The following is a 21,546-nucleotide window of genomic DNA, read 5'->3' as shown; positions in this document are numbered from 1 at the left end:
CCCCACTGTCTACCTTTTTCTACATCTTTCTCATTGTGATAATGGCAGATACGTTACCTGATAACAAATTCCCGATACATCTAATTGGTAGGAGCTTTTGACCGCTATTGCAGTTAATACCACTACACTGTTTCTTGAATCTCCCCTGCTCCCCAGTTCCAAAAAACTACGCCCCCTTTCTCTTTGGTGATATGCTGCTCTTTCACCAGACTTGGTCCATACTAGAAGCTTCTTTTGGGCTCAATAAAAAAATAAATACGTAAGCTTGCCATCTGGGCAGCATTTTATTGGGAAGTAGGAAAGAAAGTTGTTTCTACTGACACGTTATGGATGAGGAAAGTGAGGCATAGGGATGGGACCCCCAGTCCTTTGATGTCCCACGTGTAAAGTCACTTATCAAGATCTCTCTTTTTGGAATGTTTTCCTTGGCTCTATTACAGGGAGAGAAAGGGAGGGCCATTTGCCCACACACAGACGACAACATCAAGGGGGCACAGCTGTCCTCTGCCCCTGCTGGCAGAGACTGTCAGCAGAGGCCCCGGGCAGGCGGAGCTGCGGGTTGTGGGCTGCACCCCCTGGTGCTGTGCTCCCGTCAGGCCCGCTGTGGAGGGGTGGGCTTTATTCTTGGGGGCCACATTGCCTACAGCCCTCTCAAGTGACTGGGGGCGTCTTCCTGTCCTCTAACTTGATATCAAAGCGGGTCCAACAGGAACAGAAGGGTGGGCGTCCCTGCAGGATGGAACGAGTAAACCACAGCTGCTCAGGAGAGTCGGGCTCGAGGGTCAGGCCATGGCACCGATGCCGAGAGCTCAGCTTCTCTGTACACTGGTGCCCAATCGAATCTCAGAGACAGAGTTTTGGGTGAAGTATTACTCTGCCAGACAAAGGGGGACACAGTGGGCTCCTGCCTTGGAAAAACTATGTGTCCCAGCCCGGGAGGATCTGATAAGGAGTTTTATAACAATACCTCCCAAGGGCGGGGCTGCTGACAAGATGAGGGGCCAGGGGGTCTCAGGCGCGGGCCTCCTAGCCTTGATGAGCTTCTCGAGGCCTTGCTGAGCTTCTCGGGTCCCTGTGATCTCGCCTCCTAGCCTTGGCCGCTCCTCCCTTGATTAGCAGCTGTTCAAACCTGCCCTTTGGCACTCAGGGGAGGTCATGGAGGCTGGAGTCTTGCCTACAAGAAACGGGGGACAAGAAGGCCTCCATGCCCGGGAGCCCCACAGGGCCCCGCTCGGTTTCAGCACATCCTGTGGACCCGGGCACTTCTCGGGAACCCAGAGCCGCGCGAAACCACTGGGGGTCCGGTCCTGGGGGCCTAGAGCGTGGGGGTTAGGACTTCAACACGCGAACCTGGGGGGACACATCCAGAGCATGGCACCTCTCAAGTAAAAATGTGAGCCGGTGGGCATTCAGGGAGTTGAGTGGCTCTGCTCCAGAGGTGGTCCAGACCCAGGTCGCTTCCGCACCTAGGGTGGCCCTCTTCCCAGAGGTCTCAGAAGGCTCGCCGCCCCGTGTGTCTGCTCCATCCCCCGGAGAGAGGAGCCTGTGAGGGTCGAGATCTGGGAGATGATGCACACAAGGCCTCTGCTCACATCTCGTTGGTCCTTGGCCAACCTTGCTGCAAAAAAGGCTCTGAAACCTCCTCCTAAACTGGTAGCCATAGTCAGGTAACACTTAAATGAAGAAGAGAATCAACACCAAAGGAGGACCCGCCAAACGCCTCCCCCAGAGTGGTTAAAATTGCTTCGGGTCAGTCTGGAGAGGTGGTAGTAGCAGCTCGAAACAACAAAGGGGTGTGTGTCTCCTGCTCACAAGTCATGTCACTCAGAGGTCGCAGGGGACCCAGCAGGGGCAGCCACATCTCAAGCACTGCTGGTGACGCCACCAGAGGGAGAGAGCTTCGGGAGAGGTTAGACCCACCACGAGAGGCACTTCGGTGGCGACATGGTCCCACCCAAGCCCAAGGGCACTGAAGTGCAGGCTTTCCATGGGCCGGGAAGGCAGGAGTCTGGGAATATTTGGTGAATAGCGTGAGTGGTTGATCAACAGAGGTCACATTATCACTGTTGTTCACAGCTGTGCTGTGTTTGGTACCTTGTGATTACTTTCATGGTTTGTCTAAGCTTTTGTGTTTCCTGGAAAGAGAGAGGGAGGGAATTTTTTTTTTTAGTTTTCATTAAATGTACTTATCGTGAATTCATCTTGAACTGCTTCCCCATCCCAGTTCTGTTTTTGTGGATTCTACCTGTTAATATTTCTTTACTGTCTATTCCGCAAGATTTCCAGAGGCAGAGGAGATATCTGGTGATCAATCCACTATGCTTAGAAGTCTAATATGGGTTCTCCAATGGCTTCATTGTTCCTTTCAGATAGAAACTGTCCTATAGTTATGTAATGACTTTGGAACTCAGCAAACTCAACAGCCGAGAGCTCTTCCATCCATCTGATGCCTCTTCCGCTGTGTGAGGGACCCCTGGGCTAATGCCACTGGACACCTGGCTCATTCACTTGTTTGTCCCTTGCAGTGAAACGGAGCAGGACCCTGTGGGACTCCTGGGCACAATTCCTTCCATGTCACCCATTTCTTGTTTGTAGGAGATTGGTTTCATTCAGCTTCCATGGCCTTCCCTGAGTTCCAAAGGGCAGGTTCAAACAGCCGCTAATCAGGGAACGGAGGGGATGCAGAGACAAGAGGAGTAGTCAAGAAACAATAGTGCAGCCTTAGGGCAGGGTCCTGGTTCCTCCTCAAGGGATACACAGAACAATACCTTTGAGCTCTTCTGCAGAGCTAAAACCCCCAACAAATAGAAGACGTTAACTACCTGACGAAGCACTCTTTATTCCAGAAAGGCCACAGCTCGATGATGCCAGATATTTGGACTGAAGGAACGGGGGGCCCTGCACACACTCTCATCCTTATCAGCAGCCCCACCCCAGGATGGGACACACAGTTATGAGGGCATTAGCCCGCTGTTGCCCCCTTTGCCTGGCAAAGCAATAAAGCTATTCTTTTCTTCTTCACCCCAAACTCTGTCTCCGAGATTCAATTCAGCGCTAGTGCACAGAGGTGGGGTTTTGGCATCAGCAGCATTGATCGTTTCCATTAGTTCTTCTGGGCAACCTGGGTGTCCGAGGACGAGGCATCACGAACACAGGAAATGTCCTAGAAAGGGCTAGAAATTCTTCAGGGTCTCCTCTGAAGAGCATTTGTTCTTTAAGTAACCACACCCCACCCCAAACATAAAACTGACCTCGTGCCTCGGAGGGCCCCGTCCCGCCTGTCTGGCTCAGGACTGCAGCCTGCTGTCTAAGCCGCAGGACGCAGGGGGCAGGGTGCCACTTTTGCCGAATGCTGACCAGGCGGTTTCCAGACAGCAGGACATCTGACAGGCTGCTTTTCTGATGGTTAGATTTTAATAAATACTGCAAAGGAAAGAGAAATTCTAAGACATGTTGCCTTTAAATGCTTTGGCTATGCCAACTTACACAGTGAGATATCCTTTCACTCAAAATACATTCCCATCATATATAAAGTCTTTTATTTTGGGAATATTTTCTTTCTTTGCCTGGGATGCTAGAAGTTCAGTTTCATGAGGCTACAACCTGTATCACACAGCATGAAGTTTCTTAGATTTCTGTTTCTGGGGAGCAATGGCAGGACTGACCCTGGATATCTGGTTGCAAATATTGCCAAACTATAGGATTTATGCCCAGAGAATGACATGGAAGACACTTCACTTGGCCTGTCACAGCCTCAGTACAAAAATAGGGGTCATTTTTTGGTAGCCAGTTTTCATTTCCATGATGCTGGTCTTTGCTCAGTGACTCTACGGTACTTTAAAGGTTAGTTGTGATTACAAAACTAATACGGTCCCACAGTTTAAACAATACGCAAAAATATTAAACCAGGGATTTTCTAAGTAAATGTAATCTATGTAAAATACACCTAATTTACAAAAACAAGATCACTTAGTCATTCTGTTGAGGAACTCATTTATTTCGGGCAGAAGTCTTCATAGTGACAAATTCACAGTAGGTGCAGATGACGCTGAGTGGTGGACGGCAGGCAGCAGCAATAACCGCAGAGAGCTGGTGAAGTGATCAGGTCTGGAAGATCCGAAGGTCAGTGGGTGGCTGAGCCAGAGCACAGGTGAGATCCCAGTTGCGACAGGGGCCGTGACCCCGGGGTGCGGCAGGGGCCGTGATCCCGGGGTGAGGCATCGGCCGTGATCCCGGGGTGCGGCAGGGGCGTGATCGGGGTGCAGCACAGGGCCCACCCGAAAGACTGTCCACCGGGGGAGCTGCAGAAGCTGAGGTCCAGAGCCCGGAGGAGCGCGGAGCCGCACTGGGAGGTCACAGCGCTCGGTGCCCGGTTTCAAGCAGCATGCTTTCCAGAAGCAGCCTGCTGTCGCCCTCCACGTAGGGCTGGTGCAGCCACATGGACAGGTAGCTCAGGGCCAGGTCGCGGTCGGCCGTGTGCGCCAGCTGCTCCACGACGGCGCGCTTCAGGCGGAGCTCCCGGCCGTACATGTCAGAGAGCTTGCGGGAGACCTCGTCTGAAAGGAACGCGAGCCGTCCTTGAACAGTGGCATTCAAGGGGGTACCCTTGACTAGGGACGACCCGCCACTTTTTTTTTTTGGCCACGCTGCGCAGCTTGCGGGACCTTAATTCCCAGACCAGGGATGGAACCTGCACCCTCTGAAGTGAAAGCACTGAGTCTTAACCACTGGACAGCCAGGGACTTTGCAAAGCTCCTCCTTAAAAGCTAGAGTCAGCGACAGCACAAGAGGAAGAAGGGCTCCAGCCAGTGCAGATTAGAATCAGATAACATGGTAAATAAGTGTCATGAAATTAAAAAGTACCTGTTACCTTTCCACTCGACTCTTAGGAACTGGCAATCATTATACATAGCAGATTGACCTCAAACTGACAACGTTCAATAAACACGTTACGTGAGGTGATTTTCTCCCTTATTTAAGCCTCAAAGCAACATCAAATAGCTTAGTCCTTCTTTTAAACTAATAAAGCAAAAACACAGCCCTTACCTCACAGCTTAGTTATGTAATGGAGTTTGTTTTCCCAGCGGTCCTCTTCCATGGGGTGGGCTGAAGTGACCCCCACCCCCCCGCCATGTACTTTTTAAATAAAACAAAGCAAAAACCCATCCTTCTTGAAAAACAAAAACGAGGCAAAGTGCATTCTACCCGTTGGCCTTAAAGGGCTAATAATGGCAACTTGCTTCATGGGTCTCTAATTACATTTAATATTCTTTGCTGATTAGTAGGTAATTAAAGGCAAGAAGAAACACTCCTCTAAGATGTCCTCATCTCCTTCCTTCCCAATGGATCCTCTTCAACTGAATTTCAAAGCCTGTCAGCTTCTTAGAGGGCCAGATCTAAATGACACCAAATGCTCTCATAACCTACCCTTGAAAATCAACGCAGGAAGAACTACTTACAAAAATAGGCTGTGGGCCACGTGTGGAACAGGGGGGGCCGTTTTCTCTCCTCCCCGTAATGGTAATCTTCTAGTTCACAAATCCCCTTGGTAGTGGAAGACAGCTTTTCCATTTTCATCTGTATTTTGGTCTGAAAAGATATTAATTTAGAATATGAGATTATTATTTGAAATCCTGTCTTAGATTCAATAACTCTAAGATTTCAAAGCTAAGAAATGTAAGTCTGTTGAGATCGTAAGTCCAGTGATCAACAACATTAACTCCATGTGCAGCAAATTTCCAGGGAGAAGGAGACTGACAGTTGCTACGATTTCACTAATTTGGATGACTTCAGTAATAAAGCCCCCATCTCCAGTGCTGGAGAAGAGGAAGCTTGCTGGGTCCCGCTTCATTAAGTTTTCCGAACATCACTAATTTTTTAGCACCAAAGACCTGGAGGGGTGGCAAGGCAGGCTCTCGCTTTTATGGAATGAGAGGAGAAGAGGCATTAAATGAGCTCATTTCTGACTCTTTTTTTAAAAATTAATTAATTAATTAATCTTTGGCTGCATTGGGTCTTCGTGGCTGCGCGTGGGGGCTACTCTTCATTGCCGTGCGCGGACTGCTCATTGCAGTTGCTTCTCTTGTTGTGGAGCACGGGCTCTAGGTGCACCGGCTCTGTAGTTGTGGCTCATGGGCTCTAGAGCGCAGGCTCAGTAGTTGTGGCGCACGGGCTTAGTTGTTCCGCGGCATGTGGGATCTTCCTGGACATCAGGGATCAAACCCGTGTCCCCTGCCTTGGCAGGCGGATTCTTAACCACTGCACCAACCAGGGAAGTCCCTCATTTCTGACTCTTATGAACTGCCTTTGAGTTTAATGCCAAAAGCTCGGCCTCTGTGCACCAGTGTCGAGTCAAATCTTGGAGACAGAGTTTTGGGTGAAGCAGAAAAGAATAGCTTTATTGCTTTGCCAGGCTAAGGGGGACACAGCGGGCTCCTGCCCTGAAAAACTATGTGTCCCCAACCCGGGAGGATCTGATGAGGGGTTTTATAGCAACAGTTCAAGGGTGGGGTTGCTGATAAGATTCGAGTGTGTGTGGGGCCTGCACTCCTTTAATCTGGTCTCACCAATGGTCCTCTCCTAATCTTCCCCCCCCCACCGTACGCGGGCCTCTCACTGTTGTGGCCTCTCCTGTTGCGGAGCACAGGCTCCGGACGCGCAGGCTCAGTGGCCATGGCTCACGGGCCCAGCCGCTCCGCGGCATGTGGGATTTTCCCGGACCGGGGCATGAACCCACGTCCCCTGCATTGGCAGGCGGACTCTCAACCACTGCGCCACCAGGGAAGCCCCTCTCCTAATCTTGATGAGCTTCTCGGGTCCCTTTAATCTCGCCTCAGGTGGTTTCTTGGCTGCTCTTGCTTTGCTCAGCAACTGTCTGAACCTGCCCTTTGGAACTCAGGGAAGGTCATGGAGGCTGGAGTCTTGTCTACAAACAAGAAGCGGGGGACGGAAAGGCTTCCGTGCCCAGGAGCCCCACAGGGTCCTGCTCTGTTTCCAGTTTACTGAAACCTCTTTGAGGCTTGTTTCCTTGTTTATAAAATGGTAATAACGAAAGGCAGCCCTACACACTTCACACAGGAAGGAAGTGGTGAGGACGTGACGTGGACGGTGCCTCAGCATACGCCAGGCTCTGTGCTGCGGCACAAAGTGGCTGCTTCCACGGGGTGTCGGGGGACTAAGATAGTACTTGTGGAGCACCTGGTCAGAGCTACGTAAGGGTTTGTTAAGTAAAACAAATGGGTGGGGCTTCCCTGGTGGCGCAGTGGTTGAGAGTCCGCCTGCCGATGCAGGGGACACGGGTTCATTACCCGGTCTGGGAAGATCCCACGTGCCACGGAGCGGCTAGGCCCGTGAGCCAGGGCCGCTGAGCCTGTGCGTCCGGAGCCTGTGCTCCGCAATGGAAGAGGCCACAACAGTGAGAGGCCCGCGTACCGCAAAAAAACAAAACAAAACAAAACAAATGGGTGAAGTAACAGAGATTCCAGATATCAGTAGCACGGGTCTACTAAGACCACAAGTCTAGGTCCTAAGTATGGAGTTAGCTTTATGTACCCAGGGGGTATAAGCAAAGATATATAAATCGTCAAAATCTTAATTCCTTGCACTTAGTCCTTCAACCACCCTCCAATTACATCTGAAGAGGCATGCACTAAATTTAGCGAGCATTAATTTTTAAAGGACTAGACTCCTTTCCCCAAATCTTTCCAGGTTCGATATGTCACTTGACCCAACCCCAAGAGGCAGGACTCATCATTTCCGTACCACAGGTGGGAAAATTCTCTAGGTTGCTGAGCTAGGGAAGCACGAGGCCAGGACTTGATAACACGCTTTCCGACCCCAAGTCTCTTGACACCCAATCCTGAGCTCTCTCCTCTGTGTCCTGCAGCAGCTCCACCTAATGCTAAGAAAAGCTGATAAAGGTCAGGAGAGCCAAGAAAATCCTGGAGGCTTGACCCCACCGGGCCAGAGGTACCAGCCGCATTCTGGGGCTCATTCATCAATGACGATACCAAAGTCTCACGCACGTGCAGCCCTAAAGTGACAGCAGCTGGACACGCTCTCAGCTCCCCGTCCCCTCCCAAAGCCAACAGCCCACACCTCGAGATGTTCGTCCAGCTTAGGGACAAAGGTGCCTCCACCCTCTACCAATTTCAGATTCAAGACAAAGTCAAGTTCGGGAAACCATTCTCTCTAAAGGATGGAGGAAAATAGGAAAAATAATATCAATATCCTAACCTAAGAACCTAAGAATGTGAACTAATTCTCAAATCACTTTATTTTACTTTATATTTTGGCCGCGCTTTGTACGTCTTGCGGGATCTTAGTTCCCTGACCAGGGATCGAACCCAGACCCCCGGCAGTGAAAGTGCAGAGTCTTAACCACTGGACTGCCAGGGAAGTCCCTCAAACCACTTTAAAATAGAATAAATTCCCTGGAGCAGAACTTTGGGGCCTGACAACTAGCACCCGTGGTCAGCCCAGGCTTTGTCTGAAGACCTTTGTCTGAAGACCAGGCTCCAGACGCGCAGGCTCAGCGGCCATGGCTCACGGGCCCAGCCGCTCCGCGTCATGTGGGATCTTCCCGGACTGGGGCATGAACCCGTGTCCCCTGCATCGGCAGGCAGACTCTCAACCACTGTGCCACCGGGGAAGCCCTCTGTGAAGTGTTTTATGCCAGAAAGGAAGATGGAAGGTCAAGGATGAAGAGGTTCTGGTGGGAGTGTTGCCACATCTAACAACAAATGACTGAGCCCAGCATCGTGTGTTTAACTTTGTTGGCTATTTAAAGTATTTCAGTATACACAGGGAACTATATTCAATATCCCGTAACAAACCATAATGGAAAAGGATATGAGAAAGAATATGTATTTATATGTCTAACTGAATCACTCTGCTGTACACCAGAAACACAACATTGGAAATCAACTATACTTCAGTGAAACAACAACAACAAAAACTGACAATTAAAAGCCCTGTGCCCTGGTGGCACAGTTGTTAAGAATCTGCCTGCCAATGCAGGGGACACGGGTTTGAGCCCTGGTCCGGAAAGATCCCACATGCCACGGAGCAACTAAGCCTGTGAGCCACAACTATTGAGCCTGCGCTCTAGAGCCCACGAGCCACAACTACTGAGCCCGCGTGCCACAACTACTGAAGCCCGCGCGCCTAGAGCCCGTGCTCTGCAACAAGAGAAGCCACTGCAATGAGAGGCCCACGCACCACAAGGAAGAGTAGCCCCCACTCGCTGCAACTAGAGAAAGCCCGTGCGCAGCAACAAAGACCCAAAGCAGCCAAAAATAAATAAATTAATTAATTAATTTAAAAAAAAGCTAAGTGTGACCAGGAAATAAATAAATAAAATATTTCAATATAGGAACTTAGCCATTCAGTTTCTTCTCTTTCAAACAATATGTGTGCCCGTGCTTGGTCCAAATAAAACCACTTGCCATAATCAAATGGGTTAATTTGGGGAAAAAACATACATGTGGTCAGTTTTCAATTGGGTCTTTCTGGAAATTTCGATTGATTACTCTGCCTGTGTTAATTCTCTACTGGTCCAGAAGTCTAGGTCTAGAACTCAACTACTGGAGACACAGCTGTGAACCTGGAGATAAAACAAAGAAAACACCAAGCTCACACACCTTATCCTCCAGCCTTCCCGTGAGTGGGGCTTAAAACAAAGTGACTGATGACCCAGGCCTGTCTTGTTCCTGCCTGAGCACCAGGTGGAGAGCCTGGGCGGGGGGGGGGGGGGGGGGGGTGCGGGGGGTGCGGCAAGTGTTCCTTATCACAGCACAACCCCCAGGCAGCATCACAAAACAGACGGGACAACTACAAAAACCTAATCATTTATTTAGAGGAGACAAATAGCCCCATACAGGGCAAGATATCTTGAAGACAATATTGCATTTCAAGCAAACAAAAGGCTAAATCACCAAAATGTTCTCAATGCACTATTTATTTTTCTCATTTTAATGTTTCAGAAACCATTACATCTTACAATGGATGTGATGTTTAAAAGGGCAGTGCTTCTTTCCCGAAAAACTCTTAAACCTATAGTCTGCCTCATAATACGTGGAACCCTAACTTTGAATAAGTGGTGTCTTGAAGAAATACAATTATATTTGACATATTCTGTTTAAAAAGGCAAGGAAGCATGTAAAACATTAGAAACATTTCCATCAAGAAAGGTTAAACTATACAGACTTTCTATGTTTGTGGGAAGCTTTAGTTAGTTAGTTCAAAGATGTGCAAAACCTTATCCCTGTGTCTGGTTGAGATGAGGTGTTTCGTGCACATGCGGTGGCCAGCATGGTGGGTACTGACATCCAGACTTTAAACAAACATATAAGAGCATCTCTTATGTGCGAGATCAAGGCTCACAGGCCCAATGCAGCTCAAGGCCTATTTCTGTGTGTCCCTTGAGCTAAGAATGGGTTTTACATTTTTAAGTGGTTGAAAAAAAAAATCAAAAGCAGAATATTTTGTGACACGTGAAAATTATCTGAAATGCAAAGTTCAGCATCCATAAATAGAGTTTTATGGGAACACAGCCGCACGCACTCGCCTCTGTACTGTTGATGAGTAGAGGTGAGAGTGCCTGCAGGGTCCCCAAAGCCTGACACACTTCCTGTGGAGCCTGGGAGTGGGTGAAATTGCCCTGGCAACATGCAGAACCAAAAGAACCAAGGTCTAGGACAGCCTCTTGGGAAACAAGATTTGTGGGACACGTAGAGCGAGAGAGACCAATGGAGGAGGTTGAGGAAGGAAAAACGAAAGCTTGGTGAAGGAAAGCACGACCAACCACGTGGAGTGCTGCAAGGTGCTTGTGCACTCGCGACACCCGAGGATCCCTGCACCTTACCAAAGCATCCAGGGTGGTCTGCAGCCCCTCGCACAGCATCTCGAGCTCCCTGCTGTATTCTGGGTGCTCCTTTTCTGCATTTTCATCAGAAGCCAGGCTGCTGCTCTCTAATCCTATCGTGTCTTTGCTCCTGGACAAGATGGAAAAGAGTGGGAACAAAATACACTCCACAGGCTCGCTTCATTTCGTTGTGATGAACCCTCGAAAACTCAATATCCATGTACTTAGGTCATCATCGACTTTTTCCATTGGCGTCATTTCACGTCATCACATTTACATGTTATTTATATATACAACGAATATGTCCATCCGCTACTCAATTCTGCCCTAGAACAAGTCAATTCAATCCAGCCCTGTGGCATCCTAAGGGGGTAAGACACGGATCATTTCCTCAGAGTCCACCAGCTAGGAATGCGTTTTGTAAACGGAAGGCTGTGACCCACAGCACCCGAAATAAAACTAGTGGGGCCACAATCAACAATTAAGGAACAAAATTAGGGACTTCCCTGGTGGTTCAGTGGTTAAAACTCTGCGCTTCCGCTGCAGGGGACATGGGTTGGATCCCTGGTTGGGGAACTAAGATCCCACATGCCGTGCAGCATGGCCAAAAAAAAAGAAATTTAAGGAAAAAAATTAAACATTAGAATAGAAAATATCAGAGAGCATCTTATGCAGTAAGGTAAGAACTGTTTCATAGAACTTGCTAAGCAGGAAAAGGCGGCAGAGGGCCGACGTGTGTGATATGTTTGAAAGAACTGGAAAGAGCCAGGGACCCAGGCCAGAAAGTTAAGACTCCAGACTCTGGCCAGTAGACAAAGATATACAAATATATAATTACAACTTTGAGAAATTAAAACTACACATATATAGATCCATACTCATGTTTCTCTTCAGATCATATAAATCTTTCGCATTTTACTAAAGATTCTCGTGGGTAGGAACAAGCTTGAGTCTTGCTTAAATTTTTTGAGGCCTTGCATAAGCAAAGCTGATTAAAAAAAACAAAAACATATATATAGGAAAGTGCAAGAACAGTAAAGCAAATCTTCCAATTAGAATTGGCAACTGTCAACAGTTTTTTCCCATAACCCCTTTGTCTTTTTTTTTTTTTAAACATCTTTATTGGAGTAATTGCTTTACAATGGTGTGTTAGTTTCTGCTTTACAACAAAGTGAATCAGTTATACATATACATATGTTCCCATATCTCTTCCCTCTCGCGTCTCCCTCCCTCCCACCCTCCCTATCCCACCCCTCTAGGTGGTCACAAAGCACCGAGCTGATCTCCCTGTGCCATGCGGCTGCTTCCCACTAGCTATCCACCCTACGTTTGGTAGTGTATATATGTCCACGCCACTCTCTCACTTTGTCACAGCTTACCCTTCCCCCTCCCCATATCCTCAAGTCCATGCTCTAGTAGGTCTGTGTCTTTATTCCCGTCCTACCCCTAGGCTCTTCATGACATTTTTTTTTTCTTAGATTCCACGTATGTGTTAGCATACGGTATTTGTCTTTCTCTTTCTGACTTACTTCACTCTGTATGACAGACTCTAGGTCCATCCACCTCACTACAATTAACTCAATTTCGTTTCTTTTTATGGCTGAGTAATATTCCATTGTATATATGTGCCACATCTTCTTTATCCATTCATCTGTTGATGGACACTTAGGTTGCTTCCATGTCCTGGCTATTGTAAACAGAGCTGCAATGAACATCTTGGTACATGACTCTTTTTGAATTATGGTTTTCTCAGGGTATATGCCCAGTAGTGGGATTGCTGGGTCATATGGTAGTTCTATTTGTAGTTTTTTAAGGAACCTCCATACTGTTCTCCATAGTGGCTGTATCAATTTACATTCTTGCCAACAGTGCAAGAGGGTTCCCTTTTCTCCACACCTTCTCCAGCATTTATTGTTTCTAGATTTTTTGATGATGGCCATTCTGACCGGTGTGAGATGATACCTCATTGTAGTTTTGATTTGCATTTCTCTAATGATTGATGACGTTGAGCATCCTTTCATGTGTTTGTTGGCCACCTGTACTCCTTTGTCTTTTTAGAAGAACTTGCTAAGGGAAAACATGCTCTTGTGTGTCTCCTCTGCTCTGAATACCCCTCTCTACTTCCGACACCTGGTCATCAAAGGGAGGGGGGCGCCTCTCCACACCAAGCTATTCTCAGGTTCTCCAGACACCAGCTGGGCGTCTTACAGTGTAACTCAATCCTGATACTATCTCTCAGAGACAGCATCAGATCCCACAGGTTAAGGGCTCTGTCCCACAAGACTGCCCCCGTCTTAACTTCAGACACCAATCACAAGTTCAGGTTGTTACCTGTGCTTAGGACGGACCAGCTGTCAATTGGAAGTTCCCACGACCCCCTCCTTGGGTTCAATTAATTTGCTAGACCAGCTCACAGGACTCAGGAAAACAGTTTACTTTCTAGACTACTGGTTTATTACAAAGGCTATTAAAGGAGACCAATATCCTTTATTCGTATCCTTTATTCACATACCTGTAGACAAGAGGTACTCAAGGCAAGGTCTGGAAGGTTGAGCGAAGGAGCTCCTGTCCCTGAGGAGTCTGGGGTACATTTCCCTTCAGGCACATGGAAGCGTTCTGGTTCCCCTACCCAGAAGCTCTCCAAACCCCCGTCCTTTTAGGTTTTTACAGAGGCTTCGTTATGAAGGCATGATTGATTAAATGATTGGCCATCGGTGATTAATTCAACTTCTAGCCCTTCTCACCTCCCTAGAGGTGAGGTAAGGGGGTGGGGCTGATAGTGCCAACTCTAGTCACGTGGTTACTGCCTCCCTCCGTAGGGTTTTCCAGAAGCCCCCTCATTAACACGAACTCAGGTATGGTAGAAAGGGGTTTGTTATGGTAACAAGAGACTCCTTTCCCCTTTACCACTCTGGAGCTAGTCCAGGAACTGGAGAACAAAAGAAGAAATCTCAGCCTAACTAAAGATTCTCCCACTGCTCATGTCCCTAAGGAAATTATAAGGGTTTTAAGAGCCGTGTGTCAGGAAGGGATAAAGACGAAACATGTATTTTTTTTACTATACATCACAATACCACAGAAATAAAATGCAGCATTATGAAGTGATACTTCTTCCTAGAAGATACCAGTGTCATGAATTGAGTCTGTATCCTTCCAATCCGTTCTTATAATTTTATATACAGATGTAACCATGGACAATTTATAGTATAATTTTGCATTTAAAATGTACACACACAGTTCATAGTTGCATGCATTATTTTATCACTTGCTTTTTCGCTTTATATAATTTATCCATGTTCCTAGAGACTACCCTTCCCATTCTAAAAGACTGCCATGAAATTTCTGCCCAATCATTAAGGGTGAAGCACACAGAGCACACTTTGTAGGTACTTACAATAAACTGATTTTCAGGTTGGCAATATTATTTGCAGTAGCAAAACCTCCATCATTGAGGGTTTCCCATTTCAGGATTAAATTATGCCAATCGGCTGCATTGTCCTTAATTTTCCTTGCACTGACAGATAAGACAGGTTTTCTGGGCGTTGCACTTCCAAGAGTCTTTGCTGATAGGGAGCAAAAGAAACATAATATTATGAAATTCATGATCACGGTTGGGGGGAAAACCCAAACTGTACTAATTTGCAACAGTAAAACTATCGGCAACACTACATCCACTGAACAAAACACGTAGTGTTAATGAAGACGTGTGGATGAATGTGAAAGTCGCTGCAACAAGACAAAACAGAATTGTTTTTACGTTTTTAGGTCTCACCAGATATACAAATCCTCTCGAAGCTTAACGGCTCCACAAAGTTTTACCCCGAACACTCTGACCACTTTCAAAGGTTGGGAAGGAGGTGGAACTGTGACTTTCCGCCGCGAGGCTCCGATGCCCCTGCCTTACCGCGCCCGTTCTCCAGTCTCTGGAACTTTGATACCTGACGTTTGCTCAGAGCTTTGTGGGTCACCAGAGCTCACCACTCCAACACACTGACAAGCTGAACCCCGGAGATGCGGTGATGATCTCCACGCTAGGAATGCAGGAGGAGGTCCAAAGTCCTTCAGGACCCGGCTACTTCTCTGCCTCAACACTCACCTCAACCCCGACCTTGAAGCCCCTGGATCTCTAGCTAAAGTCAACTACTGGCAGCTCTTGAAAAGTCCTTTGCATGTGCAGTTCTCTCTGCTAGAAAGCTCTTTCCTTCCTCGGGCTAACGCTGCCCATACCGCAGGATTCACCCAGATCCCAGCTCCTGTGGGAAGCAACACCCAGACCACTCAGGCTGTTTGGGCCCTCCCAGCCCTCCTGTGCCCTCTCTTCTTCTCTACTTAGAATCCTTCAAAGGCGTCTCATGGCCCACAGGATAAGGTCCAAATTCTGAGAGAGGCCCCTTAAGGAATCCAGGACGCACAATGGCAGTATAGTTTGGAGTCTAGACTCTGAAGACCAGAATGACTGGGTTTGAATCCCAGCTCTGTCACTGCCAGTTGTACAATCTTGGGTTAAGTTAGTTAACCTCTCAGAGCCTCAAAGTGCCTATCTGTAAAATGGGGATAAAATATATCTACTACAAAGAGTTGATGTGAAGATCAGATAATATATATGAAGCTAGGAGTTCCTTGGCAGTTCAGTGGTTAGGACTCCACGCTTCCACTGCAGGGGGAGCGGGTTCGATCCTTGGTCGGGAAACTAAGATCCCACACGCCACACAGCGCGGCCAAAAAAATCCCCAAATAAAACATATACATATGTGTAAAGCTGTGAGGGTGTGAGGGCCTGGCACATGGCAAGTATCCAGCATAGGATGTATTACCACAAGGGCCTCTCCAACGTGTTTTTCCCACTGCCACCAAGCAGTAAATTCAATTCTGACGCTATCTATCTGGAGACAGCATCAGATTCCACAAGTTAATGACTCAGTCCTGTTAAGACTCCTCCCCCGCCTCCACTTTAGACACCTGTCTCAAGTCCAGGTTGTCACCTGTGCTCCTGACCTACCAGCTATAGGTCGGAGGTTCCAAAGACCCCCCTCCCTAGGGTTTGATTAATTTGCTAGAGTGGCTCACAGAAAACTCAGGAAAACATTTTACTTACTAGATTACTAGAAAGAGCCAGATGGAAGAGATGCATAGGGTAACGTACGTGGGCAGGGGTACAGAGCTGACAAGCTCTCTCCAAGTGCCACTCTCCCTGCGTCTCCACCTGTTCACCAACCTGGAAGCTCTCACAACCCTTTGCTTTTGTTTTTTTATGGAGGCTTCATTACATGGGCAGGATTGATTAAATGACTGACCATTGGTGACTGATTTAACCTCCAGCCTCTCTTGCCTTGTTGGAGATGGGGCTTTGGTGGGGTGGGACTGAAAGTTCCAACTCTCTAATCACATGGTTGGTTCCCCTGACAACCAGCCCCCATCCTTACGTTACCTAGGAGCTCCTCTTTTAAATATCATATTGATTTTTCATTCACTCTTTACTTATACAACTAACCAATATTCGCCAAGTGCCTACATTATGCCAGCTGTGGGGGCTGAAATGACTAAATTAGATAGACCAGGACCATTTTCATTGAACTTACTTTCCAAAGATGAGGTGGATAACAGACAATTAGATGATCGTCAGTTTAGATCATAAGTGCCACAAAATAAAACAGGGTCTTGTGTTAGCGTGAACCCCTGAGACGTTGTCATTTAGGCTGAAACCTGAATGATGAGAAGTCAACAGCAGAGGCCCTAAGGTGAGAATGAGCTTGGTGAGTGTGAAAAAAGAACAAGACCAGTGTGGCTAGAATGAAATGGAGAGAGAGGAGACAGTCAGACAGCTAGAAACTTATAGTCCAAGATAATAAGTTTGGATTTATTCCAAGTCAATGGAAAGCAAACAGTAAGCTTTGAGTTGGGAAGTGACATGATCTGATGTAGGTTTTTAGAAAGTCACTTCCACAAAGAAGTCCTCCTAGATCCACAGGTTGGGTAAGGACTCACTGCACTATATATCTGGAACACGCTGTACTTCATTCAGCTTCATTCATGACACTCACCAGTGTAGTGTATTTGCATGTTTACATTCCTTGATAGACTGTTAAGTTCCACCAGAGTAGGGACTAAGACTGTCTTGGTCCCTCTCATAATCTCAGCACGTAGTAGGTGCTGACTAGAATGTGTTAAACGGAAGAAAAGCTCTTACCACCTGTACTATAATCTTCTAAGGGTTTCCCTCCGCCAGTAGGGGCTCCTTGCGGGCGAGGACCACGTGTGATTCATCGTGTCTGACCCATACCCAGCACATATTTAGGAACCAAACCCAATATTCTGACTTCAAGAAACTCACAGTTCGGCTGGGAAAGAGATCAGCTGTCAATCACAGGGCAGGGCAGTAGCATAGTGACTACGTTACTTATCCCCTCCGAGCCTCGACTCCCCACCTGTTGACGTTACTTCATGGGATCGCTGTGCGCCTCAAACGAGCTGATCCACTGAAAGTACTTAGAACACGACTTGGCGCACAGTGAGTGCTCGCCGAATGATAGCTTTTATTACAAGCAGAAAGCTCTGTAGCCGGGAATTCTGAGGGGAGTTCAGGGAAAGTGCTCCGCTGGTGCTAATTTATAACGACAATTACAATTTGAGTGTCAGGATCTGCTAACACTCCTTTGCATCATCTCGTTCTACACATGAAAAAATCGAGGCTCGGCAAAACTGACTCCCGGGCTGACCGCAGAGCCTGATCGGGGCCAGCGGGCTGGGCTGGGGCAAGGGACGGACCGCCATTCAGCCCGAAGATCAAACTATAACAATGGTACCCTCCCTGCCTGGGGGAGCTTGCCCTTCTCACGCACCTTCCATGCTGGCTGCAGAGATCCCAGGAAAGAGACCCGGAGCCCCGCCCACGCACGCCGGAAGTCCTATACGTCACTTCCGTCCCGCCCACCGCCTCCTGAGGCTCTGCCGCTCTAGCCGCCGGCGGAGCCAGCTGCCGCTCGTCGGTGCCGGCCCCGTTGCCCAGGGAACGGGTTCCCGGCAGTCCCCGCGGCTCGGAGTTCATCCCCGCCTCCTCCGGCCCGGCCGGGCCGAAGAGTCCGGAGGGGCTGCAGCGGGAGGTGAGTCCCGCGACGCCGCCCGCGACGCCGCCTGCCCCACCCCCCCCGGCCCCGCGCCCCTCCCTCGGCCTTCCCGCCGCCGCTCACGCAGCCCCTGGGCCACTCTCCCTCGCCTCAGGGTCTCATTGCCCATTTCCCTCCCTTTCCCGGACTCCGTCTCGCCCGTGCCGGACCGCCGAGGCCGAATGCCATGGCACACGAAGCGCCGGGCTCCGTGCCCGGCAGAAGCTGTCAGTCCGCCGAGGGAGTGGTCGTCGCCCACCTCTCCTGGGCGCCGCGGGTCGGCCGACGCCTCCCGCGGGCCCTCCGCCCCAAGCGACCCGGCTCGCTCGCCCCTCCCCTTCAGCGCTTTCCCTCCCCTGTGCCGCACCCTGGCATCCCCTTTGCGCCGCGGGCCCGAGGCGCCGAGCTCCGTGGTCTTACGATTGACGCTGCGTCTTATCCCCCGACCCTCTCAGTCCCCGTCCCTTCATCCGCCCACCAGCGCCTGGCACCACGCCTTGGCATGTACCCAGTAGGTGCTCAGTAAGTGTTCGTTAAATGGATAAATGAACGACTCGTCTCCCAGTCCTGCCTTAAGGCCTCAGAGGCAGAATAGTGAGTGCAGGTTGAAGAGTGGGGTACCCTCGAGTCAGACCCGGCTCACAGCGCTGCCCCTTCCTAGCTGTGTGCTCAGGGCAAGTGATGTCTCACTAAACTTCAGGTTCATCATCAGTAAAGTAGGGATGGTAATAGTTTCTAGCTCTGGCTTGGTGGAAGGATTAAATGGGTCAGTGCGTGTGAATTGCTCAGCACGGTGCCTGGCACGCGGTCCATTTCAATAAAGGCTAGCCCCTGCTCTCCTTACCCACATACCCTACTTCCTTTTCTCTTCCCTTCCCTTTGTTCTTCCTCACTTTCTCGGTGAGATTCAGGAATTTTATTCTGTTCTGTTGCTTCTGTTAACATTTGTAGGCAGAGTGTGGGGTACCAGCATGCATGCACCTTTGCCTTACCTGCTGGAGTGATAAGTTGCCCTTGGGGTTAACTTCCTCCTTGTAGCCAAGGTCTTGAGAACTTTAAGGAAAGGAGTTCTGGAAATCCCCAAACCCAGATCCCAGCATGGGCAGAATCTGGGAATAAAGCCACTGCAGCCCTTGTGGTCACCAGTGACTCCTGCAAGGAGCTGCAAGGCATTTTGTACTTTCTCTCACCCAGCTACAATGTACCTTGACAAAGCTCTGACCTTGCTTTTTTTTTTTTTTCCCCAACATCTCTTGTTGGTTCATTCAGCAGATAGTTATTTGGGGCCTGTTGTATGCCAGCCACATACCAGCTTCTAGGGATGCTGTGGTGGACCAGACAGACCCAGTCCCTGCCCTCAGGGAGCTTTCAAACTTGAGAACCAGCAGGCATAGATACAGGGGATGCTCTATTTGAGTTTTCAGGACTGGCTTGGAGACTGGTGGTGGGATAAGGAAAGTCCTCTCCTGAAGGAGTGACTAGTAAGCAGCTTTTGTTAGGTTTAAGTTATTTTGTTGTCACATTGTCTTTTTCAATAGAAGATTGGCTCCTACTGGGTTTGTTTTCAGTTTTCTCTTAGAGAAATTACACTTCAAGTTTGAGGAAGGTCTCATTTCTTATTAGCTTGTATGTAGTTTGAACAAAATAGCTCCTAGAACTTAATGAGGAAAAAGGGAAGGAAACAGGCGTCAGGCAGAGCAGTTAATTAAACTTAGAATAAGTGAAGAACAGATGAGGAAACTGTTGCACACATAATGAAGACAAGCTTCGGAGTCAAGCATGGAGAGATTTCTAGATATAGTGGAGCTCAAGGAGCTTGATAGAATCCAGAGGGAGTAGTTGATGGCTCTGTGAACTGCTGAGGTGGAAGTGAGCTGTTGTTCCAAGTGTGTGTCAATTTTAATGAACGTATTCTTTGGATCCAGACATAAGAGACCAGTGAAGTTTTGCATAGCGTGGGCGTGACTGAGGTAGAGTGGCTTTATATTTTGTCCTGTCATACTTGGGGAGCCCTGGCACAGTGTTTTGAGGGAGGTTAATTCAACAGGTGTGTGTTGGGCGTTGATTGTACCACACTCCCTGTTGGTCTTTTGAAGCCGCTGCAAATTTGTGGATGAACAGGATGTAGATGAAGACTAGAAAGAAGCCATCGAGGAAGATAGAGAACAAATCATGATGGCGCCCTGTGATAACTGCCCTCATAGCGTTCTGTGAAAGAGGGAGGCTGAAGGCTTCCTGTGGAGAACTTGTTCTTACAAGATGCGTATGGGGACGGGGAAGGAATGAAAGGGACTTTGCAAAGACACACAGGTCATTGTGTGTTCAGGGACTGTGTGGGAAGCTCACTGTGGCTGCAGTGTGGAGTATGTGGCTGGAAGAGTGGCCTGAGATGAAGCTGGATGCGGACCGGTTTGTTGAACTGCTCAACTTCATGCTGTCATCAGGCTTTAGACTCTGAGCACTGGCTAGCCAGCGGGCTTGGGATCAGAAAAGTGACAAAACCTCATCTGGAAGATAAATGACTGCCTCCATCTCATTATGTTCAGCCATAAGATTTTAACATTTAAAAGAACAGTGGATGTTGTAGCCAGACTTTAAAAATAGACTGTATGGGAGGGAGACGCAAGAGGGAGGAGGTATAGGGACATATGTATATGTATAGCTGATTCACTTTGTTGTACAGCAGAAACTAACACACCATTGTAAAGCAATTATACTCCAATAAAGATGTTAAAAAAAAAAAAGACCCTGCAACAGGGAGTGACTGTCACTTCCTAGAGATTTTGGAGAGACCCCTTAAACCATTAGAGCTGTCAGGGGGCTCTGGCAACTTCTGATCGTTGTACTAAGTGGATGATTTAGACTGTGTGTTACTAGTCCTAGCTCCAGTTTATAAAACTGCCCATCAGGCATTTGGGTGCTATCAGTCAGCGTGAAGGTCAGCTCCCACCTTCCAGGTGTATGGGATTGTGGTGTTAATGGGGGAGAGAATTATCCTGCCTCAAAGAAGAATGTTTTGATGTTTTATATTTTTAATGGAAATATTCAGAACCACGGAAGCATTATTGATTTTAAAGATTGGATTGAGAATATTTTTTTGCAGTAAGACCTGAAGTTAACATTTTACTTATTCATTCAACAAATCTTTACTGAACATCTACTCCGTGCCAAAGATATTGTTAACGTACGAGGCTTTTCATTGGTAAACAAGAGAGGGTTTATGTTGCTTACATTCTCATGAGAGAGATGATCATTAAACTGTTTATCAAATAAAGTAATTAAAGGTTGTGATGAGAATTATGAAGGACATAAACAAGATGATATGTTAGAAGGAGGAGGGGACTGATGGATACTGTAAGTGATCTGATCAGGGAAGGCCTTTCTGAAGCCTGGTGTGTGGAGAGAGATGAACGATCGTAGGGGGAGTAGTCAGTTCTGAAGCCTGAGGAGGGCAGAGTGGACCAGTGGAGCTAGAGCTTGGGGGATGAGTGGAGAGAGGTGGGGATGTGATGGGGGAGCCAGGAAGGGGTCAGACCACACAGCCTGTAGGCCACAGAAGGGTATTTGCTTATTCTCAGA

The 21,546-nt window shown here is 48.2% G+C and overlaps 2 protein-coding genes and 1 non-coding gene across 4 annotated transcripts in view; 2 read left to right on the top strand and 1 right to left on the bottom strand.

The window, feature by feature from the left end:
* Positions 1 to 3,976: 3,976 nt before the first annotated feature.
* Positions 3,977 to 17,871, bottom strand: CINP (cyclin dependent kinase 2 interacting protein). Its single transcript, XM_060157023.1, has 5 exons — positions 17,704 to 17,871; positions 14,259 to 14,427; positions 10,865 to 10,994; positions 5,460 to 5,589; positions 3,977 to 4,556 (listed from the first exon to the last, which is right to left on the bottom strand). The coding sequence occupies exons 1-5, from the start codon at positions 17,708 to 17,710 to the stop codon at positions 4,354 to 4,356; spliced, it is 639 nt and encodes a 212-aa protein (XP_060013006.1). The 5' UTR covers positions 17,711 to 17,871; the 3' UTR covers positions 3,977 to 4,353.
* Positions 11,739 to 11,854, top strand: LOC132505295 (U5 spliceosomal RNA). The gene has a single exon (XR_009535348.1). It is a non-coding gene; the product is annotated as a U5 spliceosomal RNA (small nuclear RNA).
* Positions 17,827 to 21,546, top strand: part of TECPR2 (tectonin beta-propeller repeat containing 2) — a 98,251-nt gene continuing 94,531 nt past the window's right edge. For both annotated transcript variants that reach the window (XM_060155857.1, XM_060155867.1), the window contains exon 1: positions 17,827 to 17,964. The gene's annotated coding sequence lies outside the window, so the exon portion shown is untranslated. The remainder of the gene's footprint in view (positions 17,965 to 21,546) is intronic.

The sequence above is a fragment of the Lagenorhynchus albirostris genome, chromosome 1, assembly GCF_949774975.1.
Source record: "Lagenorhynchus albirostris chromosome 1, mLagAlb1.1, whole genome shotgun sequence".
Taxonomy (NCBI): Eukaryota; Metazoa; Chordata; class Mammalia; order Artiodactyla; family Delphinidae; genus Lagenorhynchus; species Lagenorhynchus albirostris.
The sequence above is the reverse complement of the archived record's forward strand: the minus strand, read 5'-3'. Positions and strand labels throughout refer to the sequence as shown.